This window comes from Gymnodraco acuticeps, unplaced genomic scaffold (assembly GCF_902827175.1).
Source record: "Gymnodraco acuticeps unplaced genomic scaffold, fGymAcu1.1, whole genome shotgun sequence".
NCBI lineage: Eukaryota > Metazoa > Chordata > Actinopteri > Perciformes > Bathydraconidae > Gymnodraco > Gymnodraco acuticeps.
Window position 1 is genome coordinate 789,140 of NW_022992150.1, and position 23,423 is coordinate 812,562.

General features: G+C 39.9%; 1 protein-coding gene across 6 annotated transcripts in view; it reads left to right on the forward strand.

The window, feature by feature from the left end:
- The window catches only part of LOC117538471 (vacuole membrane protein 1-like), a 74,841-nt gene that overhangs the window by 25,906 nt on the left and 25,512 nt on the right, over positions 1-23,423 (forward strand). For all 6 annotated transcript variants that reach the window (XR_004567859.1, XM_034204192.1, XM_034204190.1 and 3 more), the window contains 4 exons: positions 6,441-6,686; positions 11,877-12,008; positions 21,589-21,669; positions 21,993-22,109. Coding sequence is in view for 5 of the 6 variants with exons in the window: in XM_034204192.1 (XP_034060083.1) it covers positions 6,441-6,686; positions 11,877-12,008; positions 21,589-21,669; positions 21,993-22,109 (576 nt within the window). In the remaining variant the exon portion in view is untranslated. The remainder of the gene's footprint in view (positions 1-6,440; positions 6,687-11,876; positions 12,009-21,588; positions 21,670-21,992; positions 22,110-23,423) is intronic.

Consider the following 23,423-nt stretch of genomic DNA (forward strand, 5'->3'; position numbering starts at 1 on the left):
TAAGTTCTAAACTTGTTAAATATGAAACCAGTCTCAAATAGTAAGAAATGAAATGATTATCTTTTCATTGACATTAACACACTGCTGCCTCCTGTCCTGTCATGTCCTGCTTTGTCCCAAGCAGCTCTGGAAGTTTTAGGCCCACCCCGGGTTTGCCAGATTGCTTTGGTGGATTTGGTACATTGCGTAATTCCAAACTGTCCATGTGCGTCACAGGGAGCACCCTTGTTTCACAAACATACTCATTAGTGTAAACACATAGAAAAGACAGAGTACGAAGGGCCGCCTACATACACAGACCTGCCTTTATTTGCTGGGATCACATTAGTGTTACTGACTTGTTTATAATCTCTTGCATTTAAGATCCATCCAGATCATTGTTCATTGATCATGCAAAGTTATATGGCCTCCTCCTCCTGACAGGATCCTGTTACGTAATAAACTTAATGAAACATCGTGAATCACTCAGATCCCAACATGTCATAATGATGAGTCAGTGTAAAATGTCTAAGGGCCATTTGTACAAATTAGGGATGCTCCGATCAAGCTCGACGCTCATTAACTGTCAACGGGAGGGCGGGGGGAGCCTCGCTGTGGGGAAGCTGTGGACCTCTGTCGCCTGTCAGCGCAACTTACATGATGCAGTTTGAACACAGTTAAATAAACTAGAGAATGCAATTCCTGAAGAAATTGCTAGTGGGAATGCTTTATGCTGAAAAGCTGACGCTGAATTGCTATGCTGAAATGTAATGTGTAAGAAGAAAGTGAAGAATTTAGATTGAAATGATACATGAACACTGGGGGCTTGAATGTGTGATGAGAGAAGAAAAGAAAGTAAAATGGCTTGGAAAAGCAGCAGAATATTTGAACTGCAAACTATTGAACTAACTTGATGGCAAATGATCTGTCACCATGGTATTTGATGACACCCCATAATACGCTTAGATGCGTTGATGGTAGGGGTGTAACGGTTCACAAACATTTCGGTTCGGTACGTACCTCGGTTTTTTGGTCACGGTTCGGTTCGGTACGTTTTCGGTACAGCAGAATTTTTTTTCACAAAACATATATATATATATATTTATTATTATTAAACTGTGAATAATGTATTCACTCAAATAAATACAAAATATAATAAAATAAACATTAAGGTGCAGCATTTCGATGAACTGAAATAATCTGTATTTGAACTTTACTGTACTAGTACTCACAAAACATAAACTATTAGTTTTGGGTTTTTAATTATTATTAAACTGAATATTCACTCAAATAAATACAAAATATAATAAAATGAACATTAAGGTGCAGCATTTCGATGAACTGAAATAATCTGTATTTGAACTGTACTGTACTGCACCTAAGCAGCCAGTTTGACATTAGGACTTGCTTGTCATTGTATTTTCATGTTGTTTAAAGAAAAATGAACTTGTCCACATTGCTGCTGAAAGGGCAGATCTGCTGGCACTAACAATGTCTCCTGCTGTGGAGAACACCCTCTCTCTAGGGACAGAGGTAGCAGATACAGCCAGGTAGCGCTTTGCTAACATGGCAACATAAGGATACTTGGCGTTTGTAATAGCTTTGGCTCGGTCTGAACTCTCTGCGAGTGGTGGAGGCTTACATGCTAGCGGGAGTTGGGATGCACTTCAGTCTTTTTTCTTTTGGTACCGGTGATATTCACGTTCGAGTGATGCCTTTTCAAGAGTGTGCAAGTTTGATGTATTGCCAGCCGCGTAACCAATTTTAGTTGAACAATGCCGACAAACAGCTTTGGTTCGGTCCACCTGTCTTTGTCCATCATCCTTGTTCGTAACTGCAAAACCAAAATGTTCCCAAACCGGAGACTTCAATGATGCTGGAGGATTTTCGAGCTCAACTTTATCTGCGTTCGTCATTAATTTTCGACAGTTCCTCAAATTACTGACTACATTTGAACGCATCCCTCTGACCCGCTCTCATAGTATGCCTCTCATCCAATGAAATGACCTGCTCGCTCTATGACGCGTTGAACCCAATGTGAGCAAATTACTCTGAATGCTGCGACGCAGCACCTGAGATTACTTCCAAAAAGTTGTTCACGTTCTCAATTTTTTACGTTTAACGTTATATTCGTTCGGTACACTTCGGTACACACCTGTACCGAACCGAAGGGCCCGTACCGAATAATTTCGGTACGGGTACGTGTACCGTTACACCCCTAGTTGATGGCTACATTGTTACCAAACCTGTGAAGTTTTGGGCTGTTTGGAGCATTTTCACTGAAGTTATGAGAAAACCGTGTTTCATGGCGAGCATTGTGCTGCCATGGCAACGGCATTTGAATAAATCTCAAAAGTGTCCCGTATATGTCTTCACGGCTGGACTGTTGGCACACGTGAAGTTTTAGCACTTTTTGACAATTTTCATAGGAGTTATAGCAATATCGTGTTTTATTGCAAGGGATACGCATCCCTTGCAATGGCAACAACTTTTGAGGAAAACTCACTAATGGCACATAGACATGTTGAGGGTTGGACCATTATCTGTCATCTAAAGTCTGGTGGTGTTTTGACCATTTCCATATCAGTTACGACAACATCGTGTTTTTTGGCGAGGGATGCGTTTCCATGGAAACGGCATATGATGACACCCCATAATTGACACAGAGCTGTTGAGGGCCGGACCATTAACCATTATCTGAAGTATGGTGCTGTTTTAGACCATTTGCATAGGTATCACAACAACATCGTGTTTTATGGCGAGGGATGGCAACATGGCATAGCAACAGCCTATGGTGAGATCTCAGATTTGGCGTAGAGCTGTTGAGGCATGGACCGGTGATATACAAGCGAAGTTTGTTTGACATCTTGTTTTGTGGACGAGGGATGGAAACGGCATATGATGACACCCCATAATTGACGTAGAGCTGTGTTAACCATAGATATATATATATAGACACTAGATGACTCACCCGCGCTGCTGGCCAATGGAGACCGACGTTGCCACATGGCGGCCATCTTGCCACAGGCAGCTCGCTCCTTCATAACATTATGTCTATGGTGCACTATTGAAATAACCGTAGATTGCTCAATTTTCAACCAATTTTCAAACGGTTTGGTTCGTTATAAACATCAAAGATGTAGTTATGATACTGCATACTTATAATTAATCATTAACTTTTTTTTTTTCAACATGTCTTGTTGTCTCCTGTATCATAGCCATGCTAATAACGTTTATAATGAACCAAACCCTTTGTAAATCAGTCAATATTTCAGCGAGTTAAGAGTATTTTTGTGCAGTTCACTCACCTTACAACAGCTGTAGCAGTAGTTGTTGACTGTGGTAAGATGGCCGCCGGTGAGCTACGCTGGTGACTCCCCCTTGAGCCATCTAGTGTTTATATATATCTATGGTGTTAACCATTATCTGAAGTCTGCTGCTCTGAGCATGTCAGTTGGAGTTATGACATCATCGTGTTCCATGACACAGGTGTTTATATTTGAGCTAACGATGTGTCCAGATATCAAAGGTTTCCATGGTGATGAGCATTTGCATTGTTCTGAACGAGAGATAAACCTCTTACATGTGAACGCTTTGTTGAAGAACCGTAACAGATATCGGTGAAATTTCAAAGCGTGAAGCATGTTAAGGAACTTGAGCATCTGAAATGTACTTTTTGTGTACTTTCGGGTTAATAATGTGGCCTTTTTGGCAGATTAACTAAAGGTGTGCGGAACTGTGGTGGGGAAAGATGAGGCTGAATTTACAATGGGGTTTAATGGAGACATGTTGAAAGTTTTTGCCACTTCATGCCCTCAAGAGGCATTTTGTTTAATTATTTTTGCTTAATTTTTATTTATTTTTCAAGCTACGAGATGTTTTCCTACGTTTTTCTCATGAAAAATTATGTCTCAGGAATGTAGGGTTTGGGAATTATGGCAGGTTTAAAAGAAAATATGAAGGCAAAATTAAATCTGTCCTCCACTCTAGCTGTGACATCACGCACTCTAAAATCTGAAGAAGGCCTCTTTACCAAGGTCTGAACAATGTTTAATATCTCTAAAAGTACAAATCAGATTTAAAAGTTGTGTGCACGAATAATGTCAGAAAGATGTGTAACATTTTAAAGTTGGAATGAGGTTTCTGAGTGAAAGTATGCAGGAGCAGTTAGCAGTTGAAGTTGCATGAAGATTGTTCAAGTCTGAAGAGTTTCTTTCTTTCTCTTCTTTCGCTAAAGTGTGATAAGAGATTCCTGCTGCGGGAAATAATAGTTTTGAGATTACCTGTTGTACTTTTTGTGCCCTTTTCTGTTTAGCAAACCAGTGTTCTATAGAACACCTTTATATAGAAGCCCTTTTTTTTCTTAATTTACAAAAATTCTGAGAAATGTTTTAATTTTAAAAGTACTGCTCTGTTTTACTGAATACAATTCTGAGAAAGTTTTCATTAAAAATGATGTTCTTTTATTCTGTACTAACAAGATCAATATTTCTCAGAATTCCTAAGAACAGTTTGGATGGGGAGAACATCTCAGTTTTTCCGAATGAACAGAATACATACAAATCCCAAAGTACTCGTTTGTATAGGTTAAATACAATTTAACGATATAATGACAAAACTCTTATTTCATTATTGATCTTGTGTGTGTGTGTGTGTGTGTGTGTGTGTGTGTGTGTGTGTGTGTGTGTGTGTGTGTGTGTGTGTCCTCAGGAGTCTCTACTTAGCAGCATTGTGAATATTGGGACTTGTTTCGGGGTTTGAATAAGAACAGAAAGCTGGCAGCTAAATAAACGCCACACATCAGAAATCCAACACGCTTTCTCTTCCTTCCTTTGATTCCTCTGTTTTCTCACTGGAAGGCTTATTGAATTAAGAAAATAAACAAGAGTCAGAAATGTAAAACAAACAAGGCTCTTTTAAAGAGAGCGGCTCCTTAGGTATGCTAATTTCGTAATCTTACAACAAATCAGTCATGGGGTTATTGCCTGTGTGTGCGCCAGAGTTTCCGTTAGAATTTTTTTTTGCTGGTCAACATGTCCGTTAAAGTTTAAATCTTCCGGAGAAAATGAGAAAGGTGCCGGTCAAAGGTCTTCTTTGTTATTTATTGAGCTTTTAAACAAATTGATATGATTCGATATTAAACAAACTAATTATAGTCGATTAACTACATTATTCAAAAGTTTACAGTAACTTATAATAACACGGGAATAATAAACAGAGCGCTCTCTCCCTCTCCTGACAGCCCGTCAGTATCATGCAGCTCGCGGATCCAGTAATGAGTGACCCGACAGTAAAACTAAACATATCTATAACTAGTTTAGGTAGTTTGAGAGGTCATTAAAATAGCTAAGTGTGATTTTCTAACCTGAAGTGTGTGTTTGGCTCCGCTCACCGCTGCATGTGATCATGCAGAGCTGCGTGTCGACTCGTCAGCAGCAGCTGATCTCTCTCTCCCGTCAGATTAGACTTCACTCGCGTTTATGTCCATATCGATCAGATCCAGCTAGTTCTAGCTAATGATATGACTACCTGCTTATTAAAAGACACCTAAACAATAAGCGTTGCTATGCAACCGGGTGAGGCTGCAAAGTATAGCGCAGCATTATGCATTTGTTTACATGCCCACCGGAACCTCGAGGCATTACCAACAGATCAACGCACAATAAACCCACACAGGACATCTCTTTCTCCACATTAAATGTTAGACATTAGAATTGACTCTTCTTGTCTGTCACATAAGCGGCGCAACTGATGCGGTATTGTGCTAAGGGGAAATTATTTTGACCGGACATTTTGACCGGAGAGATTTAGATTTGCCGGTCTTCAGCATATTTTACCGGTCAAAGTCCGGTAATTACCGGCTAACGGAAACTCTGGTGTGCGCACTCGGTTGTGTGTGTAGGTGTGTGGCACTTGTGTAAGATGGGGACGATCACCCCCTGTGTTTTAGCTTGCCATTCTTATTCTTTGATATCTTCAAGATTAATTTCTAAACTGAATGTGTGTATAGACATTAATGTGTGTGTGGTGAGTGTGTACTCCCCCTAGCTCTGGTTTCCATTTTTGACTGTTTCCACCTGCGGCCCTCCACTTTTTATCTAGTTACATATCCGCAGTAAGCTTTGAATCTGCATAATCATAGTTGTTTTTTCTCCATTTCCTAACGACCTATTTCACTCCTAACGAAAGTAAAGGCTCATTCACTCGTGACGCTTGTTTGTAGTTCAAAGCAGAAGAAGAGTCCCACTGCTATTCAGAAGATTCAGCCTAGATACTGGCCTACATATAACTGTCTTCATGTTAACAATCAGTGTTTGAGTCATTCCTGTCACTTTCTCCACATGACAAAACAAAGGGGTCTTCCCCTGACTCAAAACTACTTCCAACAGGTGCACTCATACCTCCCACTCATGTTTTCTCCTTTATCTTTTTCTCTCCCTGTCACTATCTCTGTTTCCCAGGGACCACACATAGCATCAGTGACTTTGGCAGCCTATGAATGTGGCTCGGTGGATTTCCCCGAACCGCCCTATCCAGACCAAATCATCTGTCCCCAGCAGAGTGCACCGGCAGCAGGGTCTGATGCTGCTGAGCAGGTGGGCGTGGAGGCTGCGGGGGAGGGAGGGTTGGTGGAGACAGCTGCCATCCAGGGAAGCATCTCTCTCTGGACCATCCTCTCTAAAGTGCGCCTGGAAGCTTGTATGTGGGTGAGTGCATGTTACACGCTGGCATTGGACACTGCAGGCCGCAAAAACTGAAGAGCTTTTATAAACATTTCTCATTGTGCAGTTTTGGTCGCAGTTTGAATTGACCTTGCCCACTGACCACAGCTGGGACCAGTATTCAGAGTGTGTGCTATGAAATATCTACTTTATGTCAGTTCCTCATGCACTAAGAGAAACGATCTTGTTTTCTGACTCACCACTATGCATGTTTGAATTTATCCAGTGGATTTTTATAAGGTGCCATTAGACAGACAGAGGGAGGTAGAAACATAAAACCTACCAAAATTGAAGGGGCCGCATCAAACTAAGCATGCGAAGAACTTCAAATTAGGTTAACAAGTCATACCATGAATTTTTACTGACTTACCATGCAACTGTGGTTATTGAATGGCAGAAAATGGTGAACATGTGATCCTCAATTGGACTCCCTTGTTTTCTACAGAACATAATGACATCACTATGTAACACTTGCTCTTCTATTGGCTAGCGCTTCAACAAATTGTAATTGATAGGCTAAAGGGCGGGACATCTCTCAGCGAGCGTCCAATCACAACAGCCGGCCAGTTTACCAATCAGAGCAGACTTGGCACTGATTTCAGACAGAGGGTGGAAAGAGGTGCTGAGGCACAGGCAGTATAAGAAAAATAAAGACGTTTTTGAACATTAAAGCACGGAAACATTACACAGTAGAGGCACAAAATATAGATATGAACTAGGGCTGTACCCGAATATCCGGTCGTTGGCCTACTATTCGGTTTTCAATTTCGTTAGTCAGATATTCTTTTTTTTCCTTTTTTTTGGCAGCCGTGCTGCACTGCGTGGGGGTTAGGATAGGGTTGGGTTAAATGCAGAGGACACATTTAGTTTTAATGTATGCGATTACTGAGACAATAAAGACGTTATAAATAAATATAAATCTTATAAATATAAATCGTAGTAGTATGCTCTTTCTGCAATTCTGCTTCACAGCGTTTTTGTTAGGTGTCTCGGATTCGGAGCATATTATGAAACCTTTTGGAAAATGTATTTTTATTAATTCCAGCATTTCCCTCCGAATAATGGTCGAAGACTTGACTGATGATATGAATGTATTGAAATCTCCAATATCAACGTAAGAGCTTGTGCCTCTTCGGGGGTGCTAACACTTAATCATAAACGTTATCCTTTACTTTCTCCGTCTTTATATGTAGATATTACTTTTCTCCGTTAATCTCCGCTCCTTTTCTCCGTCACGTTGTTTCGTAGCAACAACAACTTCCTGTCAACAGCGCTAACTCTCCTTCAAAATAAAAGCATGTCCATACAAAATAGGAAGCCAAGTCAAATTACACTTAAGACATATATACAACTGCAACTAAAGTAACAAACACAATGCAATATCCTTTTCAATTTCAAAGTACACAAATTGGGTTATTTACATTAATAAATAACTATAAAACAACAGTACTGTAGAATAACAAAATGAATGCCTTGAATAAACCGAAATACACGTGTTGAAGCACGCGCCGAATATTCGCTGCTGATTACTACCGAATATCCGGAGCCCGAAAATGGTATTCGGGACAGCTCTAATATGAACCTGAAAATGACTTTAAAAACCTCTGTCATTTACTTTATGATTCATGTTTCTTTTCTGCAGTACCTCCACTGATAAATGATCAAGCTATCTATGAATGAGTCAAATGTGCATGTTCACCTTTCAAGTGTTTTCATTGATAACTCACTTGCTTGGAAACCCCCAGCCCCTTACCATGAGATTTCCCCCAGTGTCGGTGGGTTCACACACCCTGTGGCTGCTGAGAAAGATGAAACATTTTCAGTGTACTACGTTTTCTTCAGAACAAGAGCAGGAACACTTTTACAACTTTTATAGTGGAAATTAATAAAGAGAACATTCTAAACTTTATAATGCCAGTGTTTTTGGTTTAAAGAGCAGCTTTCTACTTTCAACAAAAACAGATATGTGTCACACTTTATAGACTTCTTTGTAACAGCAGTATCTTTTAATATCCCACGTTAACGGCAGTTTGCTCTTTTCATGAGAAAGGCAGAACTGCCGAACACTGAGAAAAGAGAACTTGGTCACTGACACTTGATGTGACTTTTACCATTCTTTGTTATCTGTTTCCCTGTTCTACATAAAGTGTAAAGAGCTGAGGGGAAAGGGAAATACAGACCCCCGGCTGCTTCTTCAATACCAAGAGTTTACAGGAACCAGACACAACCTGCCCTCTACTGTAATTGGCCCCAATGCTTCCTTATTGTTTGTAATACATTAACTTACACACACAAACGTACAAAGCAAAATATGAAACTGCACGCATACACGTGCAATGAAGACTTACAAAGGTGTGTGTGTGTGTGTGTGTGTGTGTGTGTGTGTGTGTGTGTGTGTGTGTGTGTGTGTGTGTGTGTGTGTGTGTGTGTGTGTGTGTGTGTGTGTGTGTGTGTGTGTGTGTGTGTGTGTGTGTGTGTGTGTGTGTGTGTGTGTGTGTGTGTGTGTGTGTGTGTGTGTGTGTGTGTGTGTGTGTGTGTGTGTGTGTGTGTGTGTGTGTGTGTGTGTGTGTGTGTGTGTGTGTGTGTGTGTGTGTGTGTGTGATAAGGGCTTGGCAATAAATCTAGATCACTTTCCCTTTATGATTTTGGCTCCCAATGATTCTGATAAAGAAATCTAGATTACACAATCATTGTGCCGCTCCCTGTTTCACAATGATTATGTCTTGTGTTATAAGTCCAGCACATCGCGGACTTTCCAAATAGCGGTGCGCAATTTTTGCTAGATTATCAAGTGGAATAGGTCAGAAAAAGTTGACTTTTTAAATGTTGAATATATGTTTAGGAGTTCTCAGTAGGGATAGAAGTTGACCTCAATCTATTTGATCTAATTTATTTTGGTCTAAATTATTTTTACCATTTTATATATTAACAATATATATTTAGTAGGTTGCAGTCATGTTACAATATAGTTGATTACATTTTCTTTTAGATCATTCGTTTTTAAAAGTGTGTTAATGAGAGTAATCCTCATAAATAAACATGATTTACCAAAACAACCTTGATTTTTATTGAAATCTTGCAGCCCAATGCCTGATTTGAGTTTTTCAAACCAGCAGCATCACCATGATCTAAGGTGTGATATGGGAGTCTGTGGGTGTGGGTGCCACCCAATCCCCTCACATTCATCCCCACCCATGAACCACCACACCCCTGTAACCCCAGCCAGGCTTGAGAGCTTTACAGTTGGAGACACCTGTTGCATCCACAGTTTCAAAGCACTCACGCAAGCGTTCCTCCTCCTCCTGCCTGTTTCCCATCTTCTGGATTCAATGCTGATAAGACATGACACATTGCCCTCCCCACCACCACTACCTCTTCTCCTCCTCTCTTCTTTTACTTTCTCCTTTCTCTTAGTTTCTTTGTCCATCTCCTCGTGAAGCCTTTCTGTCCACTAAGTGCGCCACTTCAAACACCAGTACTGTGCAGGTGGACGTTTCAGTGCAGGGGGGCACAAACACACATACACACAGACACATGCACGCTCACAAACAGAGGCAATGAATGGAGCAGCTGCCAGGGAGATTAGGGCACGTCTTTATTACGAGAAAATACTGGCAGATTTCATCAAAGACGGCAGTGTTAACAGGAGAACAGGGTGTCCAGATTAAAGACGCAAGTCTGCCAGATTTCTTTTTTAAAGTCTGCCAAGTTTTTTTTTTTTTTTTTTAAATATGCCAGGTTTTTGGATAGCACCGCCTACTGAGAACAATTGTTTGTGCTTGTTGTCGCTGCCATGGTTGCTAACTACCCACTAATCATCTTCTGGCTCAGCCATCCAGCTACATACAAGTAATGTGGCTGTGATTAGTTAGTTATGTTCTTCTGGGAGAGGGACTGAAGCTGGGATTTTGTGTGTGTTCATCGTAAAGAATTGAACTTTAGTTGTATTTCATCGCATCATAGGATGTCAGGCACATGTCGGTGCTTTGAATCATCCATCTGTAACTGTAACTTAAACTAACTGTATCCTTAGCATCTTCTCTCAACCCCCTCTAACCTCACTCTCCCCCTGTGCCTGGAAACATTAAAGTAATGAGCTGTGAGCGACTCCAAAAAACACTGCATTTCTTGGCGGCTGTTTTCATTGTGTTAATTAAGTCTGTAGCCTTCACCCCTCATTCCCCCCATCCTCATGTTTTGGCGGTATGAACTTGGTGAACCGACAAAGTGCTGAGGATTTATTTCCCTCAAATCACTTCCGCTTTCTCCCCACTAAGCCCCCCTCAATCACACAGGCTCCACCACTTTATAGATACAAGCTCCTTTTAGCTGTCAGATATTGATATCTCGGTTCCTTCAGGCCCCCCCACCACCCTGGACTTGTTAGCACTTCTTACATTTTCCAGAAAAACGTCATTCCACATGTCCAGAGCAGATTGGAACTGAGCAGTGAGCAGTGAAGCGTCGATGTGCTGTTCAGAAGTGCCATCTGGTTTTTCACCTTCTAGTGGCTTTAGATATCCACGATCGTGACGTGTATTAATCGGTGGGATTTTTGTTCTCGTAAATCCTTTCCGCTCTATTCCCATTAGGTGTTCTGCTCGCACAATTCCAGACGCCAAGCAGTGCAAGCTCCTTTGGATAGTGGATTTTGATATCTTTGTTTCATTAGCCCAACAGGAACCAATGTAACACTGTTACAATATTTATTAGCATATTATTTAGACACATATATCATTTTTAAAACCACTCATTGCATATACAAAAATACAATGTATGCAATAAAATCAGCCACAGCATTACCATAAATAAAATTCATATACATGCACTCTACTTAACAACTAACATCTCTATTTTTCTTTGTTAAAGCTAAGTTGAATTCAGCTTTGTTGGCATGTTGGGACAGAAGCCGCCGTTGCCAAAACAGAATGCAGAAGCAATGCCATACAACTGTAAACGGCAGAGCAGCACAGAGCAATGATGGTGTGTGTGTGTGTGTGTGTGTGTGTGTGTGTGTGTGTGTGTGTGTGTGTGTGTGTGTGTGTGTGTGTGTGTGTGTGTGTGTGTGTGTGTGTGTGTGTGTGTGTGTGTGTGTGTGTGTGTGTGTGTGTGTGTGTGTGTGTGTGTGTGTGTGTGTGTGTGTGTGTGTGTGTGTGTGCGTGTGCGTGTGTGTAGGGTGCAGGTACAGCTATAGGAGAGCTCCCCCCCTACTTCATGGCCCGAGCTGCGAGGCTGTCCGGCGCCGACCCCGACGACGAGGACTACCAGAGGATCGAGGAGATTCTGGACCAGACGCAGCCTGCACAGGTGACTCACCGCTCTCTTCACCACTCTGTTACCTCACACCCTCAACAACAAGAAGTATTCAAACCTTCTACTCGCTAGTAAAATAGCGGTACTACAGTTTAGAAGTACAAAAAAATAAAACACAAAAATAAAAGTGATTATAATGCAGAATGACCAGTTACAAAATCAATTAAAATATAACTACTCATGCTTCACTTAATGTGAATGTTGTTTCTGCTAATGATGGAGCTTCTTTTAATGACTTCCATCATCATATATAACTTGATTTATCTCTTGTTTTAATAATCGAAATATGCCAAGTAACTCATACAAAACTTTACAAAATACATTTTGTACAGAAAAACTTTACAATAGAATTATAAAGCAGCATAAAGTAGAAATATTCAAGTAAAGCACAAGCACCTCTTAATTGATTAAATTAACTTCTTAACTAACCTTTTTCATGGAAGAGGTTTATGATATTTTACTTAAGTAGAAATAGCAATACTACAGTGTGGACATATTACAAAAGTATTAGCATACAAATACTATACTATATACTTGTGCCAAAGGTAAAACACTCATTATGTACATACATTTTACAAAAGTGAATCAATGAAATGTACTAAGTTACATTTCACAATAATATGACTCGCAGAACAGCAATGATGCACTTGATTGAAATGCTCCCGCCGTTTCCGGCCCTTCGTTTTGAAATTCCCTGTGAGAAAGACAAAAAGTTATCGTATCAAACATTGCTGCCAATTCTTCAACAATTCCTCATAGCTCCCTGTAAATATTTATCCTCCCACCCTCTTGTGATTATGAACGGAGGAGGAGAAATGTGCGGAAACATGCGTGTGGTTTCGTAACGGCTTCCCATCAGATCAGTGTGTCCTCCTGACCGACTTCCTCCCCAGGAATGCCTTTCTTTCTCCAACAGTCTGGGTCAAACAGTCAGACAGGTCAAGTGCAGTAAAATAGCAGCATCCATTCATGGTTTTCAACTTTACAAAGCACTCACTTACTCTTTTTTTTAATAAATAAACTGAAGCTGACTTTAGAAACAGATGTTGACACATCAATGCAGATTTATGAGGGGGTCCCATTGTCAGAGGATTACTGAGTGATTCAGAGCAGTGTTCATTTTGTTTACTGTAATTACTTCACTATTCAGCAATCATACAGGTTTAGCAATAATACAGCCTTATGTGAATCATTCAGTACTTGCATGCCGTCTTGGAGAATGCAGTGATTCCAAAGGAGAACAAATACCTGAAAAGCATCACAAGATGAACTCAGTCCCCAAATACATTGTGTTTCAGAAATAAGAAGAAATGTTGTTCTAACATATCATTTATTTGAATCTAGTCTTTTCCATTCTGTTATCTTGTATCTTCAGATGTTTCTCTGTGTACCTATATGTGCCAAAAATATCAAACGCACGCAAAGAAAACCCTCTCTTTATGTGAGGTGTAAAGCATCTGTTATAACCTGAGCTATGTGTGGGTATTTATAGTAGTGGAAATGTAAGAGTATGTATTTGTTAAATGTAATATAATTTAGATCATAGCAGTCTCTTTTTTCCTTTCTTTAAATATTCAAATCACTTAAACCATGTCATGTCCATTATCACATTGTCACTTAGAATCCTGTTGGATAACAAAGCATAGCATATATAAAACTCCTTGCTACAGAAACATGAAGTGTTCTAGAAGCAGGATGCTGTCTTGAAGCAGTGCAAATCAATCAATATATGTAATGTTATTTGTTTGAAATGTGGAAATAAGTTGATTTGCTTTGATTGAATATGAAAATAAATATTGATAAACATATTGTATTAATGCACTAAATCAGTGGTTTGGTGACCAACATTGGCATACCCAGGGTTACCAGAACATTTGGAGTATTTTTTAAGTATTTCACAAAAGAGAATCTAAATAATAATACTCTACAGCCATTTTCATCACTGTCATCTTTCAGTAGATAGTAGAACTATTCTTTCCCTCTCTTCTTTTCTACTTTTACCTGCTAAGGAATCCACTTGGGTTAATTGTTTTGGTAAACTGCACTGCATTGTCAAAAAAAAAGTTGTTGCACTTTTTATTTTTGAAAATATTGTAGGTATGGCATTTTTTTTCTTCATTTGACAAAACACATACTGTATGTATATTGCATTTCGAGCCATAGCCCAATCACTGGTGTTCCTGTATCTACTTTGTCACTTACAAAACACACTCACTTCACTACCCCTGCCTTTCTTACATATCCTAAAATGGAATTGGGTAGACATCAGTCCAAACTGCATGTTAAGCATCCCTTAATAATATTTCTTTTTTTAAATATACCAAATTATTTTTAAAGGAATCTTTTTTTGCCAACTGACATCATGTGAATGGCTAGAGGCACTGGGTACTCATATAAATTCAGCTCTGCAGATGTTTGTAAATGAGCCTTCTAAAAATAAATACTGCATCAATCACTTTATTCATTAACAGCATAGTTAAACTGACCGAACAGAAGTGACCTTTTGAGAAACTAACAGTGAAACGGATTGAAGGAAGTAAGAAGAACATTTGGTGAGAAGGCGAAGTGATGCAGCACCTGCTCTAAGTTCTCGTTACTAATGTTGTGGACAGCGTAGCAGGTTGGCACCGACATCAGCCCGGTCCACACGTGTGAGAGTGGAGTTCTGACATCACTCACTGATAAAGTGGCGCATCCCACCGAAACTGCAAGAAAAGAGTAGAGGGGGTGGTAGTTTCAGGAACAGGCAGCATGGGAAAGAGGAGATTTTGTCTGAATTTAGATATCAACATCGAAAGAGCTCCTGCTTGTCTTTTCAAAACAAGCAAGCAGTTTGACGCAGGAGGAGCATCGCCTGGTCGCATCCTCGCGAGGTTAGATTGGAAGTGACGCTGCTCTCCGTACGCCACCTCACTGCTCTCTCTCTCTCACATTGTTTCTCTTTCTGTCCCTCTCTCCCTATGCTTTCTCTTGCTATTCTTTCTCACGCACTCCGTCCGTCTCCCACTGTGAACCGCTCTCTCTCGCTCCTCTCTCTCTGATGATATCTGGCAGCTGTGTGTATGCATGTAATGTGTGCTTGTGTGATTGGTAAGAATCTGGAAGCAGGTTGCTAGCACCATTGAGGACCTGCAACATACGGAAACATTTGATGCGCTCGCCAGGGCTTTTACCATTACTCTGAACTTCTCAGGGTTCCCTCTTTTGCTCAAGGACTTCCCACTCTCCTCTGATTTTCACTCCTTTTTGCACCTTTCAAGGTGGTCACAGAGTCATTCATCCGCAGTGGATTTGTGTCAGAGATTTTGATTGATTGTTGAAAATCAATAGTGGTAGGCGAAGTGGAAAACAGACTCCACTGGGATCGGATTCAAGAAACTTTGGTATTGTTCGATAGTTGCAAATTAGACAGTGTTGAATTTTGCCCTCTAGGATTTGACCTCCTTCAACCTCTCCCCTCTTGTAACACATCCTCATATTCTCTCCCACACACACACTCTGACACACTCCACCCTGTGGCAGAAGAGCTGGAATAAGATGCTGACTATGTCCCTCCGCTCGAGTCACAGAGGTGCCAGCCGTTTGACTTCAACCCTGTGGCATTTCTCCCAGCCTGCACGTGCCAACTTCCTGCCACAAGTGCACGTGATGCACAGCAGCAGAGCACTCAGAGTTTTTTTTTCTCATTCATTCAACAGAGCTATTCAAGTATAATGAAGTCATGCCTTTTCTAACGGCTCCAGACGCTGATGTCATGAACATCAGCTTTTTTCCCCCTCTTAAATCTTTAACTCAGTACAAGAATCCTCAGTGTCCACACAGCCTGTTTCCAAGGACCCTGCATGGAACCAGTCCATGATTGCTTGTAACTTGAAAATGAAGTTACTTCCTTTTTTCTTTTTTTTCCGCATCCGGCGCGGATGGGGTTAACAGGCTGTGAATTCTTGATTGCCAACTCCCAGGATTGTATCTCCTGTAATTCAAATCAGGGCCATCTGCGCTGGGCGTATGCCTGCCTTCCCCCCTGCACTCAAAGGCTCTCTGTGCTGTGGTTTGCCCGGCCCCGTCACGTGACTTCTCTGAAAGTGCCCCCTCCCTCCTCCTCCCTCTTTATTTCCAGTAAACTGTTTGAAAGGAGGGGGGTGACTCAGAGTAAAACCAGCTTCCCTTTAACCACAGCTTGTTAAAGAATTTGTCAACGTGGACTCAGGGGTGCATTTTGTGTGTGTGTGTGTGTGTGTGTGTGTGTGTGTGTGTGTGTGTGTGTGTGTGTGTGTGTGTGTGTGTGTGTGTGTGTGTGTGTGTGTGTGTGTGTGTGTGTGTGTGTGTGTGTGTGTGTGTGTGTGTGTGTGTGTGTGTGTGTGTGTGTGTGTGTGTGTGTGATCTATTCTTTTTTCTTCTTTCTTTAAAGGGGACTGTAGCTTGTGTTGCGTCATGAGTTCTTAATCACTCCACTTCCTGTGCCAGAGAGCAGGCGCGGGCTTGTCAGGAGTTAATGAGATGAACTTTAGCCGTCTTCGTGTCGGGGGGCTTGCGGCAGCTCCGGAGATGTGTGTGTGTGTCTTCTGTGTGAAAGACTTTCATTGAGAAAAAAAAAAGAAAACACAGAGAGAGGGGAGAGAAAAAATGTGCGTGGGTGTTGACTTGTGTATAGACTATGCATAGATTTTTCCTTGTCTGACACTTCAATTTTCCACATGGAGCACAGTGCTTTGTCGCTGCCTGCTTTTTGTCTGTGTTTGAACTCTGTACCCTATAAGCACTACAAAAAACCTCGAACTACTGAAAACAAAGTGTTTTCTTTGCCAACTTTTTCACATTGAAAAGTCCTTTGTGCAACTTCTGGCAAATCCAAAATAAACATCACATGTACAGTAATGCATTTCCGATGTAAAACAGGCAAAGAGAACAAATGTCACTCACAGTTCTTTCAAAAACATGACATTTGAAAATACTTTACTGTATATCAGCACATCATATTCATACAAATGTATATTTGTAATATTAACAGTTGGTTGTTCCCTGTGAATTTGTCTAATAACTCAACACCGAGCAACTGTAACCACATATATAGACAGTACATGCTTTCAAAAACTATTAATATTAGTTTTTCCCAAGTACCTAATAAGAATACCGTCTCAATTTGTATTAATGATCCAGGTGACATTATTCCATAAGTTTGTGACAAACGCTCTGCTATTTATCATTACAATATTCATGTGTATATTATATTAATTATAATCAAAGCAAAAGTTTAAAATGTTTGATGTTTGAAACGATGATGAACAGATTGCCTTTTAAAACCATTTTAAAAAAGAAAGAAAAAATTGCCAATATGTTTAATACTTTTTACACATGAAACATTAAACATATGGCTGTAAGAGTGGAAGATAAAAGTGCTTACATGTGGTTTCTGAGAAGCCTTTACGATTTGCTTATTCAAATGAAGAATTGGTCAATCTAACTGCCAGAAGTTAATGTGGGGTGTGGTGGGGGTGGGGTGCGACTGAGCTCCATGTGGGGTGACTGTGCAGGCTTCAAGTAAAGCATCTGTGCCGAGCAGCCAAATCTGGAGCCAAAACCTCCACCGTTTTAATGACGCTGCACCCCTGACAAGATCTTACCAAATGTAATTACTGCTAAGCCCAGCCCTGCCGGCTGGCAGAGACAGGGGTGGAAGGGGTGGGGTGGGGGGGGGGGGGGGGGGGGGGGGTGGGCGGACCAGGCAGCCTTTGGCAAGCAGCCTGGTAAAGATGGTGATTTTCCATAAGCCACCGACAACAGAGTCGGGATGTCTGAACCCCAGCCATCCAAGATAGACACTTCCCCGGCCCAGAAATGCAGAGAGAGAGTCCAAGTACATAGTTCAACTATAGTAAATCACAGTGTCACAAGTTCACACACACATGTTTACACACTTTTACACCCGCCCCTCTCCACCTCGGGGACCCTTTGTTCACGCTGTGGTGATATTTTTTCAATGATCGCTCTCCCTGCATGAGCCAATAGCTCAACCGCGGCACCTATAATGTAAACAATGCGTGTGTCATGATGTCAGAAAATGAATGGGATTCACACAGGTCGTCGCCATGGCGCTGATTGGTTCTGCAGGGCTTTCGCAGTTGTCAGGTGTCCCTGGTCCAGAGTCAGTCCTCAGCGGTTCAGCTACAGCCAACCAAACACATTCCTTCCTCCCTGTCTCCCACCAGCTGAGCCACACACGCATGCACGCACACACACACACACACACACACACACACACACACACACACACACACACACACACACACACACACACACACACACACACACACACACACACACACACAGCAACAGGCTAGAATTAAACTACAGGCCAGTTCAAGGAGAAACTTTTATGATTGGATGTCAGTGGAGGCAGAAATTCAAATGGTGAACCAATCAGATTGTGTGTCCCTTCGCTCCCCCCACCACCACCTTATTAGGCGACCCTCCCATGTCTCTCAAATTTCCCCTCCGCTCGGTTGCACTCCGTAAAGAATGTAATCGGCACTGTACTGGTTTTGTTGACCATATTAGGTATGATCGAGAATTGCCATCCCGCTCAAGCATCTCTCTTTTTAAAACATGAATATGATGTTCAGGAAACTGAGGCCTTTCTGTTCAGAATGAAAAACATTAATTATATTTTATTTTATTTCTCCAGTAGTTGATTTTATATTGTTTAAATGTGCTGTGAGTGGGAAAAATATGTATATGAAATCTACTTCATATATAACGAACATTCATTAAGAATTTGTGTCTATAAATAATTTCCCAGACCACTATCTGACAGTGTTATTCTAAAATGCCTCTTTGGGAACACTTTGCCACGTAAAAGGTTAGGTTAAGGAAATATAAACACATTTTTGAATGTCTTAAGGCGTATGTTCACTTTAATGCCAACATAAATATGTGTTCATATCAGCCCTCAAAGTTAAAAAAGGTGTTTTTTTCTCTTAATGAAGGATATCTCCTTTTGAAGCAAAAATGACATAAACTGTATATATATTTGTTTTTATAAATAATTGTATCTGTAGTTATTTATTAATCACCAGAGGTTTATATATTAGTTCCGTGCACAAATACACACTTTATTTGAAAGGCACAATATTGCACTTTGCATTTAAAACATCTACAACATTTCATATAGCCAGTGCAAACTATATATTATAGTAGAAGATATATATATATATATATATATATATAGAAGACTTCATTAATATTTAAATAAAAGCATTGACATTTCTAAAGCATGAGAATAGTTATATGTTAGGATAAATAAACAATTTAGGCTTTGATCCATTTATATAGATACCAAAGATAAAAGTTCAAGAGTTATATTAAACACTTTCTTTATTTGTTATGACAGTAATCTAATTAGTTTGCTATATTTTGAACTGCAAAGCATGTTTTTAAAAGGCAGAATTACTACACTAATAACATTAACATTGCAAGAGACAGGTTTATCTTCTTGGTTTTCATTAAATGATACGATACTATGCCATGCCTTAAATTACATTCTGAATCAAATTATACAACAAATGAAAGCCATTTTTCAGTCCCATCTGGTATTCTCTATTGCCAGCAGTTACAATTATTTTCATATAAACAAGAATAATAAAAACAACAAAATAATAAAAACCTGCATTGAATATTTTAGAAATGCAATATCCTCTATATTTTATGGTTATTGTTATAAACATTTCCATTTCTGATTAGAATCAAACAATTTATGTTAATAAAAAACACATTTAATTTACCAATTGCAAATTCAGCAGGGTATAAAGTAATCATTTTATAAATTACCGAGATATTTAATGCATTCCAAATGATGAGAGGTCCTTGATCAGTGGTCTCCTTTGCATCCCCACGCTGTTCCCAGAACTAGTTTGGGTCAAATCAAAACAGATTATGGCTACTCTTCCCAGAAAAGGTATGTAGAGAATATGTATGTGTCATTGCTGTGAAAAGAGGCTTTGTGGAGCTTTCAGGAGGGTTAGGGAAAGACCAGCAGAAAAAAGCTAGACTTTGTGAGTCACAGGAATAACAAAAGTCTGCTCTCTTGTTCACACAATTCCAGTGACAAAGGAATTAATAACTGGCCATAAGTGTTCAATACAGACGTGCTAAAAGCAGTTTGTCCCTAACTCTAATGAAGAAACATGTTTAGAGACGAGCCTGTCAATTCTTTCACAGTTTGTGTCAGGTGAATCAGCCGGGGACTTGAAGATATCTGTGTTGGCAGAACAGTCAGGAATTTAGCACAGGAGTTCATTTAATTGCAAACCCACTTATTTGAACATCTGAACAAATTAATTTCACCTCTAAAAATACTTTTACTATTAGGTTAATAATTGTTATGTGTTAGACATGCACGCGCTGGAAACTTTGACTCATTTAGAGCTCCTGATTTCTTGTATTTCACATTTATTTTGGTAGGTGTGAATACATTAGAATTAAAACTGTGTAAATATTTTTGAAAACTTAATATTTAAGTATTGGGTTTTAGAGATCTTTATCATTTAAAAATCAATTCAGAACTCAGAACAGATTTAATAAGTGCAAAGAGCTCGATGCATATTCTATTAATATATATATATCTTTAAGTTCCAAACTATTTTTTAAAGCTGTACATCTAATATCTGAGGATCTATTTATGGTTTTTCAGTTTTAACTTAGCTCAATAATTGCTAACTTTTATTTGAGGGAACATTAACATGAAGCAGAAACCCCTCCTGTCGCAGCTGCTGCTCCTTTCTAATTATTTAAAAACAGGCAGAGATAAAAAAAGAACTGACTTTTCACACATTTTTCGTTCCATTAGTTCGACATTATGTTTTTAGATATAAAATGGAAAGCTTTATGTCACATCGCACACCATTATTTGTAAATAAACAAAAACATTAGCCGTCAGAGAAGATGGAGAGATTTCCAAAAGCAGATCTTTAATCATTAAATCGTACCCCAAATTAATATATGATCCTAAAGTATTTATTTGTTTAAATTCGGTACTTGAATAGGGTTTCAAAGCATAGGTAAAGCATCTATTCACTAAGAGTTTTACAGCTGGTTACACACATTTATTTCACACAACTCTGTCATTGTCCCCGCTCCACAGAAAAGCTTAGCACTGATCAATTATCTTCTATAATTTCCCCTTAATAAATGTTTGAGTAGCCTTATTCAATATCTTAATCCAAACACCTTTACTTATCAATCTGTAACCTATCAGTAATTAAGTGTGGATCATTTATCAAATGAAATTTGAATCAGAAATAATTATTTTAAAGTGTTTGATCCAGTATTTATAAAGACAGTATAATGTGTATCTGTTAAAGCTCTACAACAATAATTAGAATAAGAATAAAGTGTTGATTTGTCGGTAAATACAAATATATAATGCTTTATATATTTGTATTTAGGTTTGAGATATCCTGTAAATAAAGCAGTCTGTATACAATAAAAACAGAAAGTTATCAGTATCAGATTAATATCAGCATGTTTCTATAGAAATTAAATTAAACCTTTTTTTCTCACTTTTATTCTTTTTCAGGACTTTGCCAGCCGAGCAAAAGTAGCCATTCAGAAACTCATCCAGAGGGTCGGATTCTTTGGGATTTTAGTCTGTGCTTCTGTAAGTCGAATCACACATAATGTTATCCTATTAAATACTCTTCACCCCCACTATGGCTTTTAAAAATCATTTTGTCATTTTTAAATATTGATGCATTGACATCATTCAAAGAAAACGACAGTCCTGAACTGTTAAAAATATTTGAAAAACAGCTTCTATTAATGTATATTTGTCTAATATCAAATATGCTCATGGTTTCTGTCACATACTGTAGAAGTTATGATGCCTTCATGCACTTTCTGATCCTATATATGATTTATATTGTATTTCTTTAGCTGTTATTGCAACATATCAGGTCTAATCATCTCTTCTGTTTCCCCCAGATTCCAAATCCGTTGTTTGACCTGGCAGGAATAACGTGCGGGCATTTTTTGGTTCCCTTTTGGACTTTTTTTGGTGCGACACTCATCGGGAAAGCAGTCATCAAAATGCACATTCAGGTGAGCTGCATCTAAATTATAAGTATCTATGTATCTAATGCCACAGTCAATGTTTCCTGAAATGATGTAAAGGACATGTATATATGCAGTGTTCTTCTTGTATCTTTTCAATGTCATTCACAAGCTAAATGTATCCATAGCAGAGTGTGAGATTAGCTTTCTATAATATTGTTCAGAGGCAGTTTAGTGATGAATCACACTCAAGCATCTCTGTACTGTATTCAGCTGGCAGTAAGGAGGCCATTTTGTGTAAAGTAGGGGGAGTCAACCATTTTGTAATGGCAGCTCTGCAGCACCCCCGGTTCATTGTACAGTCGTCCCGTCTGACCACAGCAGATTGAGAATTTATGGCAGGGTAAAAAGATCCATCCTAACCCTTAAATAAGAAAGTGGTGTTAGGAGACTTGGCATTACAAACGTTTCTTCTAATCCTGGAAAATCCTCAATTTGCGTCCAGGAATCTGCAGTAGGTCTGTGATTACCGTCAGGGGCTCCGCTTTCTGTTTTCTTAGAAAACGTTTGGAATTTGCTCATGGTGATTCAGAGAGGAAGGGTTAAAAAGCAAAGCTCTATTTTTTTCTCCTCACTCGGCCCCTTGCTTATCATACGCAGAAAGCATTGTCCGGCACTAAACTGAGAGAAAACGTGGTGCTGGGGTGTGGGGGGGGGGGGGGGGCACAGGGTGAAGCTGATAAACATTGTCTGTGGGAGGTGATGGAGAAAGAGAGCGGGAGAGAAAGAGGGGTGGGGGGTAGCATGCATGCATGGCAGGCACAGTACCAGATTACACCCAGGGGTCCCGGGGGCCCCCAATGACAGAGGTGTGTCCCTCCCTCGCTCACGGAAAGAAAGACTTCACCCGGCTCTCCGGCATGTCTGGGGGGCCCCCTCTCTCGCGTAGCTGCTTGGTTTAATTTCCTTCAAGCTCACATTTTGCTTCTAATGCAAATGATGCAGTAGTTTACAACGTGTGGGCAGAAAACTTAGAGAATAAAGCAGAGCAGGTGACGCTCTCCCTCGTGGGCCAAGAGGGAACAAAAGGGGATTTGAGGCTTCTGTTGTGCTGTGTGTGTGGGCGTTTTACTCTCAATGCTTCAAAGCGTGTTTTCTGAACTGAGTTTGTACCTGTGCTTCAGGTGTGTTCTTACAAGGAGAGGCTTTTTTTATTCTTAAGTCTTTCATGCTCATTAAGCTTCACGTGTGAATGTCCGCTGTTGAATGGTTACAGCGTCAGCGCCTTTGTGACGCAGCTGCCCACTTGAGGATGATGGGTGATGTCATGCACATACATGTGGGGCCCTTGAGAGGTAATTA